Here is an 11,089-nt window from a genome sequence, read left to right on the forward strand (position 1 = left end):
ATCGAACCCGGGACTTCTGCACACCAGGCCGACGTTCTACCACTGAGCCAACTGGCCAGGGCCAGGTCCAGTAGTTTTTTGATTGAGGTTTTAGGGTTTTCTATGTACAGTACCATGTCATCAGCAAATAATGATAGTTTTACTTCTTTTCCAATTTGGATGCCTTTTATTTCTTCTTGTCTGATTACTGTAGCTAGGACTTCCAGAACTATGGTGAATAAGAGTGGTGAAAGGGGGCACCCCTGCCTTGTTCTTGACCTTAATGGGATTGCTTTTAATTTTTGCCCATTGAGTATGATGTTGGCCGTTGGTTTGTCATAAATGTCCTTTATTATGTTGAGATACGTTCCCTGTATTCCCAGTTTGCTGAGAGTTTTTATCATGAATGGGTGCTGGATTTTATCAAATGCATTTTGTGCATCTATTGATATTATCATGTAATTTTTATTTTTTCTTTTGTTTATGTGATGAATCACATTGATTAATTTGTGAATATTGTACCAGCCTTTCCTCTACAAAATAAATCTCACATGATCATGATCTATGATTTTTTTATGTATTGCTGGATCTGGTTTGCTAATATATTGTTGAGAATTTTAGCATCTAAATTCATCAGGGATATTGGCCTATAGTTTTATTTCTTTGTAGTGCTCTTGCCTGGTTTTGGAATGAGGATTATGCTCACTTCATATAAGGAGGTTGGAAGTCTTGCCTCCTTTTGAATTTTTTGAAATAGCTTGAGAAGGATAGGAGTTAGTTCCTCTTTGAATATTCATTAGAATTTGCCCATGAAGCCATCTGGCCCAGGGCTTTTGTTTGTTAGCAGTTTTTTGATAACTGTTTTAATCTCATTTGTTGTAATTGGTTTGTTTAGGTTTTCTGATTCTTCCAGATTGATTTTTGGAAGATTATAAATTTTAAAGAATTTGTCCATTTCACCTAGGTTGTCTAATTTTTTGGCATACAGTTATTTATAGTATTTTTTCCCAATCCTTTGTATTTCTGCTGTGTCAGTTGTTACTTATCCACATTCATTTCTAATTTTATTTATTTGTGTCCTCTTTCTGTTTTTCTGGTTTTATTATAATGAATATCTTGAATTTTTTGGTCTGGGAAGCTTTTTATTTCTCCTTCAATTTTAAATGATATGGTATTGGCAGAAAAATAGACACTCAGACCAATGGAACAGAATAGAAAGCCCAGAAATAAAACCTCATATATATAGTCAAATAATTTTTGATAAAGGGGCCAACAACACACAATGGAGAAAAGAAAGCCTCTTCAACAAATGGTGCTGGGAAAACTGGAAAGCCACATGCAAAAGAATGAAGCTGGACTACAGTTTGTCCCCCTGTACTAAAATTAATTCAAAATGGATCAAAGATCTAAACATAAGACCTGAAACAATAAAGTACATAGAAGAAGACATAGGTACCAAACTCATGGACCTGGGCTTTAAAGAGCATTTTATGAATTTGACTCCACAGGCAAGAGAAGTGAAAGCAAAAATTAATGAATGGGACTACATCAGACTAAGAAGTTTTTGCTCAGCAAGAGAAACTGATAACAAGATAAACAGACAGCCAACTAATTGGGAAATGATATTTTTAAACACCTGCTCAGATAAGGGCCTAATATCCAAAATATACAAAGAACTCATAAAACTCAACAACAAACAAACAAACAATCCAATAAAAAAATGGGAAGAGGACATGAACAGACACTTCTCCCAGGAAGAAATACAAATGGCCAATGGATATATGAAAAGATGCTCATCTTCTTTAGTTATTAGAGAAATGCAAATCAAAACTGCAATGAGATACCACCTCACACCTGTTAGATTAGCTATTATTAACAAGACAGGTAATAGCAAATGCTGGAGAGGTTGTGGAGAAAAAGGAACCCTCATCCACTGTTGGTGGGAATGTAAAGTAGTACAACCATTATGGAAGAAAGTATGGTGGTTCCTCAAAAAACTGAAAATAGAACTACCTTATGACCCAGCAATCCCTCTACTGGGTATATACCCCAAAAACTCAGAAACATTGACTCGTAAAGACACATGCAGCCCCATGTTCACTGCAGCATTGTTCATAGTGGCCAGGACATGGAAACAACCAAAAAGCCCATCAATAGATGACTGGATAAAGAAGATGTGGCACATATACACTATGGAATACTACTCAGCCATAAGAAATGATGACATCGGATCATTTATAGCAAAATGGTGGGATCTTGACAACATTATACGGAGTGAAATAAGTAAATCAGAAAAAACCAGGAACTACATTATTCCATACGTAGAAGGGACATAAAAGTGAGACCAAGAGACATTGATAAGAGTGTGGTGGTTATGGGGGGAGGGGGGAGAGGGAGAGGAAAGGGGGAGGGGGAGGGGCACAAAGAGAACTAGATAGAGGGTGACAGGACAATCTGACTTTGGGTGATGGGTATGCAACATAATTGAATGACAAGATAACCTGGACATGTTATCTTTGAATATATGTATCTTGACTTACTGATGTCACCCCATTAAAAATAAATAAATTAAAATAAAAAATTTTTTTAAATGATAGCTTTACTAGATAGAGAAGTCTTATTTGTAGGCTTTTAAGAGCCTACAACCCGCTTCCCGGGTAAGTGGCTGTGAATGAGGTTTTCTATGCAATCCCTTTAAGAAGGATCCTGGGTCTGAGAGTTCTAATTTTATTTATTTGTGTCTTCTTTCTGTTTTTCTTGGTGAGTCTGGTTAAAGATTCATCAATCTTGTTTACCTTTTCAAAGACCCGCTCTTGGTTTCATTGATCTTCTGTATTGTTCTTTTATCCTCTATATCATTTATTTCCACTCTGATCTTTATTATTTCCTTCCTTTCACTTCCTCTGGGCTTTACTTGCTGTTCTTTTTCTAGTTCTTTTAAATGTAGGGTTAAGTTGTTTATTTGAGCTTTTTCTTAATTCTTAAGATATGCCTGTAATACTATGAACTTCCCTCTCTGGACTGCTTTTGCTGTGTCCCATAAATTTTGAGTTGTTGTATGCTCATTTTCATTTGTTTCAAGAAAAATTTTGATTTCTGCCTTGATCTCATTGTTAACCCATTCGTTATTATATTTAATAACATGCTATTTAGTTTTCAAGTGTTTGAATGTTTTTCAGTTTTTCTATTGTAGTTGATTTCTAGTTTTATGCCATTGTGATCAGAGAAGATGCTTGATATGATTTCAATCTTCTTAAATTTATTGAGACTCATTTTGTGCCCTAACATGTGGTCTATCCTAGAGATGTACCATGAGTACTTGAAAAGAATGTATATTCTGCTGCTTTAGGGTAAAAAGTTCTGAATATATCTATTAAATCTAGTTCATCTAGTATGTCTTTTAAGGCTGCTGTTTCTTTGTTGATTTTCTTTCTTGAGGATCAATCCATTGATGCTAGTGAGGTATTGAAATCCCCTACTATTATAGTATTATTGTTGATCTTGCCCTTTATGTCCATTAAAATCTGCTTTTGTATTTAGGTGCTTCTATATTAGGCGCATAGATATTGTAATGGTTATATCTTTCTGTTGTATTGCTCCCTTTATCATTTTGTTTGTGGATCTACTGGGCCTGCTTGAAGACAAAGATGGATTGCTTGAAGTGTCAAGGAGTCACATTGGCTCATTCATGTATCCAGCTCCTGGAACAAAGTTTTTTTTACTTGCATTAATTGTTAATCTTATTGATTATAACTAAAAGCTACTATTACTAAAGCTACATTTCTAACTCTTGAGTTCCCCCTATCACTATAGAGATTTAGTACATTTTTCTGAATAAATATTTCTCTGTAAACCTTTTTTAATTTACTATATACAATGTCTAGTCTTAGAAAAATATTCAGAAACTTCAATTAAAAAAAGAGAAATTTTTATCTGTCTGATTGTTTTGCTGGAGAGAATAGCCATAGATCTACTCACAGTTCCATTCTGGAATTCACAGCCTCCGGTTCCAGTTATTAGCACATAAAATAGAGCTAGAAAAAAAAATAACCAAAAGTTCAGCTTTTCTTTGAAATGCATTGATATTTTTCATTGAGAATTGTTGTCATCTTGTCCTTAGCTTAACCCTGCCATGAGTGTACTCAATCAAATATCATGTCTCGCCATCATAAAACATGCATTTTGACAGTACTAATAATGAAAAACAGTAATGCCATGTCTTTTCTTGAATCAAACAGTAGTTGTTCTTAGAGGCATTATCCAAAATGAATGAAGATTAAGGCTCATGTCTTCTAAGTTTCTGACTCTTTAACAGAAAACTTTATTAGTGTTGGTGTTTTACACTAACATTGTGGGTATAACAGGTCTCTTGAAAATATAATTATGAGAAGTGCTACTATTTTTTACTAATGAACATGATGAACAATCTATTTAAATACCTACCATCTTAGGTCTTGTTTCCTAGCAGCCAACCTTGAGATGAAGATTTTTGCACCTGCATCAGGAATGGGAAAAGACCCCAAAATGTCACATTTCAGATGATGTTCCTGACATTTTGACAGCCTGATATTGTGGGGAGCTCTAGAGCATAAATCCTACTACACTTTTTCTCACCCTTTGACAGTTTCAATGCATATATCCTATGGGAACTTGGGAAACTTTTAAAACTGTTTTTCTTTTACACTCACAACAAATATCTAGAATGTCTGTCTTTGTTTAAAACTCAACATCAACAGAGTTAGTTGACAGGATATCAGAACTCACCAATTATCAACATTTATAATTATGGGAAAGTGTATTTCTCTCAGCAAGCAGCTCATTCCAGTCAGATCGTGTTTACTGCTCTGTCTGCTAAGTCATGATTTTATAGGCAGATTTTTCAAAGCAGTTATTGAATTACTTTGAGGGTCATTGTGTCCATATAGCAATAAGATTTCTTACTGTATCAAGAACATGGTACAGGTAGTGCTCGACTTATGACTATGACTGGTTCCGACAGATCGATCGTAACACGATTTGCTAGTAAGTTGAGTAGACTATATGTACAGTACTGTGAAATGATGTTATAAAAATCTTTAAGTCATATTTTATTATAATTTTATTTCATTATTGTTATATATCATAATTTTCTTTGTTCATTTTATGCCATTTGTATCATCTCTACACCATTTTGTTTCTTATTTTTACATTTGTCAGGTTTAAGTAAAACACTGCATTACCAGTACAACTGGTTTAAGATTTGCAAAGACAATTTCCTCTTGGTAGACATCTTGGGAGGGGTTTGATGAAAAATATCCAAGACACAAAACACAAATTGCTGTACTGAGACTGGGATAACAGTTGAAATGGTGCACACGGAGATGGTAGTGCTGCCAGAAGCTGGTCCGCACTGTTATACGCCCAGCTGGGCAACGCTTGTGCTGCCAGACGCGGAGCAGTCGTGGCTAGCGATTGTGGTAGTAAAGTCGAATGGTTGTAAGTTGCATAGGTCATAAGTCGATCATTATTTGTATTTCAAAATAATCTCAACCCTGGCCGGGTAATTCAGTTGGTTAGAGCCTCATCCTTATAGGCCAAAGTTGTAGGTTTGATCTCCAGTCAGGGCACATACAAGAATCAATCAATAAATGCATAAAATATGTGGAACAACAAATTAATGTCTCTCTTTCTATCTTTCTCCCTTCCTTTCTCCCTATAAAATCAATAAAAAAGAAGAATCAACCAATGAATATATGCATAAGTGGAACAGAATTGATGTTTATCTCTCTATATATTTCAAATCAGTAAATTTAAAAAAATTATAAAAAACATAAAAGAATCTCAATAAGTGATAAATTACCCAGTTTAAAAATGAGCAAAATATTTGAGTAGATTCTTTATAAGAGATATATGAATGACCGATAAGAAAATAAAATCTGTCTATACCAAGAGTCAAGAAAACATGAACCAAGTATCAAATCCAGCTAGCCACTTACTTTTGTAAATAAATTTTATTAAAACCCAGCAACGCTCATGTATTCATATATTATCAATGGCTTATTTCAGCTATAATGGCAAAGTTGTATAATTGCAACAGACTGAATGGTCTGCAAAACCAAAAATATTTACTATTTGACCCTTTATGAAAAAAGTTGGCCATCCTCTGTTCTACATCATTAGGTGTCATGGAAATGTAAGTTAATACCACAGTGAGATCACTAGACATCAATTATTTTGGCTAAAGCAAAAAGATGAGTATATCAAGAAGTGGAAGGATGTAAAACACTTATTTAGTATAGAATCTGTTTAAGGACATGTTCAGGGCTTACCCTGATCTGTTGCTGATATTATGGGAAGGACAGCTCTATGCAGTGATTCAGCCTGAGGGCCAATTTATGCCTCTGAAGGGACCCTAAGGCAGGTGGGATGCTACTAAGAAACCTTGTTCTGTCTTGGTATGCCTAGATCCCAACCAAGCCATCTAGATCTGCCTGAGATACACCTCAGTGAAAAGCAGCAAAGACTTCATAAACACCTCAACAAAATCTTCTTCCATCAGAAGAAATTATTGGCTCAAGAGGATTCAGCCACTCATGTCAGTGCTGTGATCGACACAATGGTTGCAGAACACACTTGTAAGAAGCTGTAGAAATTGTTCAGTGTAACTTCTGCAAATGGCCACAAAGGGGCAATGCTGCTTCAGGGAAGATTAATGTTTGCACATGAACATATTCATCAAGTAGATAAAAATTATGTTTTAAAAATCTGGTAAAGTATTACCTAATCCTTTGATTCAGTATATATCTATCAATTATGTATGTATGTATGTATGTATGTATGTATCCATTTACCTAAATATCATCTGTATTTATTGTAATCTAATTGGTTTGAAACACATGACTTTGGAAACCAACAATTCTTTGAATAATACATATTGCCCTTCAAAGTCAGGGTCACATTAACTTCCCTATATAAATTCCTAAACTTTTTATTCACAGTTCAATCTCTAGCCAAAATAAATTAATCTGTGCCTAGGATACTCTTATCCTATTATTTTTTCTGGGAAATATATTTATGGGATAGAGAAAGTCCCAGTTGAAGCATCTCTTGCATTGGAACCCTTCTCTGAATGGGGCCAGAATCAAAGTTCAGTATTCTTTTTTGTCACATTGTATAGACACACAGTTCTCTTTGGTAGGTGTTATCTGACTGTTCTTGAGTACTGGGACTATGTTGACTGAAGATTGGGACTGTGTCTCTCATAAATAAAACCCAATATTGCACACATAGTAGGCCCTTGTTAGGCACTCAGTAAGTACATATTAAATATATGCACTAATAAATAAATAAATGAGAAAGAAAAATGCATAAAAAATTCAACAAACAAAAAAAATCCCCTGAGTGTTCTAGAGTTGAATGAACTGGTTATGGGAACCCTTACTAATTTCTCCTGTTGGATTGTGATGGTGTTTTCTTTGATTCAATTTGAGATGATACCAAATACAAATAACAAAATTTTCTCTGTGCTTCAAAAACTGTGCTCCTTATATCTCTTAAGAAAATTATTTATTGATTTTGCAGAGAGAGTACAGGGGCATAGAGAGAAGTATCAAGTTATAGTTGCTTCAACTTAGTTGTTTATTGTTTGCTTGTCATATGTGTCTTGGCCAGAAAAGCCCAGGGTTTTAAACTGGTGACCTCAGTGTTCCAGGTCAATGCTCTATCCACACTGTACCACCAGAGGCCAGGCATCTTTTAATTTCTATTATTTATAATGCAGATCAATCTCATTGGTAGGCCTGTTTTGGAAGTTAACTTATCTGTATACCCTGCTGTGTTAAAAAGAAAAGCCAAATTGATTCTTCATATTTTTATATTTCATTCATGAGTGTAGTACTCCAGCCTGCTGGGAATTACCGATGTTGCGTGGAAAAAACCTACTCAAGACACAAACTTATGTGAAGATAAGGTGACCAATTGTCCTCCTTTAGGGAGGACAGTCCTTCTTTTGTAAGTTCTATCCTCACTTGAAAAGTGTCCTCCGACATGTCCTCCTTTTTTTTTTTTTATTGTATTTTTCTGAAGCTGGAAACGGGGATAGACAGTCAGACAGACTCCCGCATGCGCCCGACTGGGATCCACCCGGCACGCCCACCAGGGGGCGACGCTCTGCCCACCAGGGGGCAATGCTCTGCCTCTCTGGGGCATCACTCTGTCGCGACCAGAGCCACTCCAGCGCCTGGGGCAGAGGCCAAGGAGCCATCCCCAGCGCCCGGGCCATCTTTGCTCCAATGGAGCCTCGGCTGCAGGAGGGGAAGAGAGAGACAGAGAGGAAGGAGAGGGGGAGGAGTGGTGGGCGCTTCTCCTATGTGCCCTGGCCGGGAATCGAACCCGAGACTTCTGCACGCCAGGCTGACGCTCTACCACTGAGCCAACTGGCCAGGGCATGTCCTCCTTTTTGATATTGGAAGACTAATCTGTAAATGTCTGTATTCGATCGATGCAGAGTCAATCCATTGCATGTGATGTGACATATTTGTATTTAAATGAGTACTTTTTTCTTACAATTATTATTAAAACTTAATAGGCATGTAAGCATAATTACAATATAAAATATTACAAATGTTCTTATTATGCATTTATTATATTATAGTGCATTATTGCTGCAATGAATAAAATGTTTCTTTTATTTATGATATTGTTTTCTTCCATTTATTTTTGTCCTCCTTTTCATTGTAAAATATTGGTCACCTTAGTGAAGAGGAAGAGAGAGGGAGGCCTGCCAAGGGAGGCAAAGAAAGACCTCCTGAATCTCCTTCTCCTTTACCTTTCTTCTCAGAAGCAGAATTGAGATAACAGGATTACAAGGGAGGGAGATCAGGTGACAAGGGAAAGAATGATTAATGGCTGTTTTGCTGACATGGAGAAAGGGCTAAATTGATCAGAATATTCTTTGCTTCTGCTAATTAACAAGCACAAAGGAAGGGGCATTCTAGAACTTCTAGGCTAATTTTCTAAAGCCCGTTTACATGCATTCTTTGTGTCTGCACAAAGGTCACCCACTCACACTTTCTTGGTATTTTCATCCAAGAGATGTTCACTCAGGGCTTCTAATTAAAGTTCCCAATCGAAGTCATAGAGGGTTCAAGGTTAGATGGATGATTTCCTACATGTGAGGATAAACTGTGAGAAAAAGATTTAATGTTTGTTCAAATTCAATGAGAGCTACCAAAAATGTTGCATTACTGGATGGTCATGGCTTCATATTTTCTGATGTCTGCACATCTTTTCTATCCTCTTTTTTTTTTAATGTATGTATCTCTAAGACTTTATTTATTTATTCATTTTAAAGAGGAGAGAGAGAAAGAAAGAGAAAGAGAGAAGGGAGGAGCAGGAAGCATCAACTCCCATATGTGCCTTGACCAGGCAAGCCCAGGGTTTTGAACCAGTGACCTCAGCATTCCAGGTTGATGCTTTATCCACTGCGCCACCACAGGTCAGGCTCTATCCTCTTTTATCTCTCTGGAGATCAAAGCTCCTCTCTAATAGATCATTTTCATATTTACCAAATTCTTTTCTCTAGTTATATTCTTAGAAATATTTAATTTATCTGATTTATAGTTTAGAAGAAATATGAGAAAATTAAAATTGATTTTATTATCTTCTATATTTATTAGGGTTGTGTAAAATATAAACATATCTGAAAAATTGCAATATAATTTTATGTTATGTGAGGACAAAGGGACCATATATTATCTATGTTTTGATCTGTGACTTTAGCTTGTAATGGGATACTGTGCCACTTGTGTGACTTATGCCAACTCTGTGTCCTCAATAAACTTCAATTCATATTTGTAATAAAAAAGAAATGCTTCTGTGCATTCTCATATTATGGCTTTGTGAAAATGTCTCTTTTTCCCACTGTAAAATAGTGTAATCTCCACTGACATATCAAGTTGTCCTAGCACATGGTTTTAAATATTCTAGAGGTGTGAGGAAAAGGAAGAAGAAAATTGGAAGAGATAAATTCTAAACTGACTGTCTTCTATGTGTAAGTAGGCGATTTTTCATTCTTAATGAAAGTATTTTCAACAATTTTAAGATAGGGCAAAATGAGGAAGTACTTTCTTTGACAAAAATAGTATGAAGTGAAAGTACTTGTGAAAGGGTGGGGCTTGTTGAAAGAATTAAAGCAGGTGTGAATTTAAAGTCAGAGCTCCAGCGCCTGAGAAGATCATAAGAACATTTGAGTTGTCACTGGCCTTTGGTGCCAGAAAATGGACAAGATCCTGGGAGCATCATTTTTCATCCTATGGCTTCAACTAAGCTGTGAGTTGTGGAAGAGAAACTCTGGGATACATCATTAATTTGGGCAAATGAGCAAATTGGGGTGTGGAAAAACTTATGTAGGTAGGAAACTTGAAGAAGAAAATAGAATTTTGGGGCCTAATGACTTTTTGTTATCCTTTTAAAGCAGGGGTGAATGGCCAACAGAAGGAAAAAAGTGACCAGCAGCAGGTGAAACAGAGCCCTCAATCTTTGGTATTCCAGGAAGGAGAGACTTCAATTCTGAACTGTACTTATGAGAACAGTATGTTTGACTACTTCCCATGGTACCGGCAATACCTTGGTAAAGGCCCTGAATTATTAATATCCATACGTTCAGTTGTGAATAAAACGGAAGATGGAAGATTCACAGTTTTGTTCAGCAAAAGTACCAAACACTTCTCATTGCACATCTTGGCCTCCCAGCCTGGAGACTCAGCCACCTACTTCTGTGCAGCAAGCGCACAGTGTGCTCCAGGCACCTGCAGCCTGTTCCCTAACCTGCAACTGGGGCTCTAGCCAACCCTGCTATGTAGAGAAATACTCACACATACACAGAAAAATCTGTTTAGCCATTAAACAGTCTTAATATATTTAAAAAGACTGAAATTATATAGAATTTATTCTATGACAAAATAGAATTGATTTAGAAAATTAATTGCAAAAAGATGTCTAGAAACTCCCAAATACTTGAAGTTTAAGCACTAAACTTTAAAATAACCCATAGATCAAAGAAGCAATTCCAATGGCTATTAGAAAATATTTTTGAAGACAATGTAATGAAAACACATATATTTGGACATAT

At 36.1% G+C, this 11,089-nt stretch overlaps 1 gene segment (V, D, J or C); it reads left to right on the forward strand.

The window, feature by feature from the left end:
• The first annotated feature begins 4,961 nt into the window (after positions 1-4,961).
• On the forward strand, positions 4,962-10,803 carry LOC136377122 (T cell receptor alpha variable 23/delta variable 6-like). The segment is given in 2 exon segments: positions 4,962-5,001; positions 10,433-10,803. Coding segments are annotated over 2 exon segments (411 nt in total).
• The last annotated feature ends 286 nt before the right edge of the window (positions 10,804-11,089 follow it).

Source organism: Saccopteryx leptura, chromosome 6 (assembly GCF_036850995.1).
Source record: "Saccopteryx leptura isolate mSacLep1 chromosome 6, mSacLep1_pri_phased_curated, whole genome shotgun sequence".
In the NCBI taxonomy this organism is placed as follows: domain Eukaryota; kingdom Metazoa; phylum Chordata; class Mammalia; order Chiroptera; family Emballonuridae; genus Saccopteryx; species Saccopteryx leptura.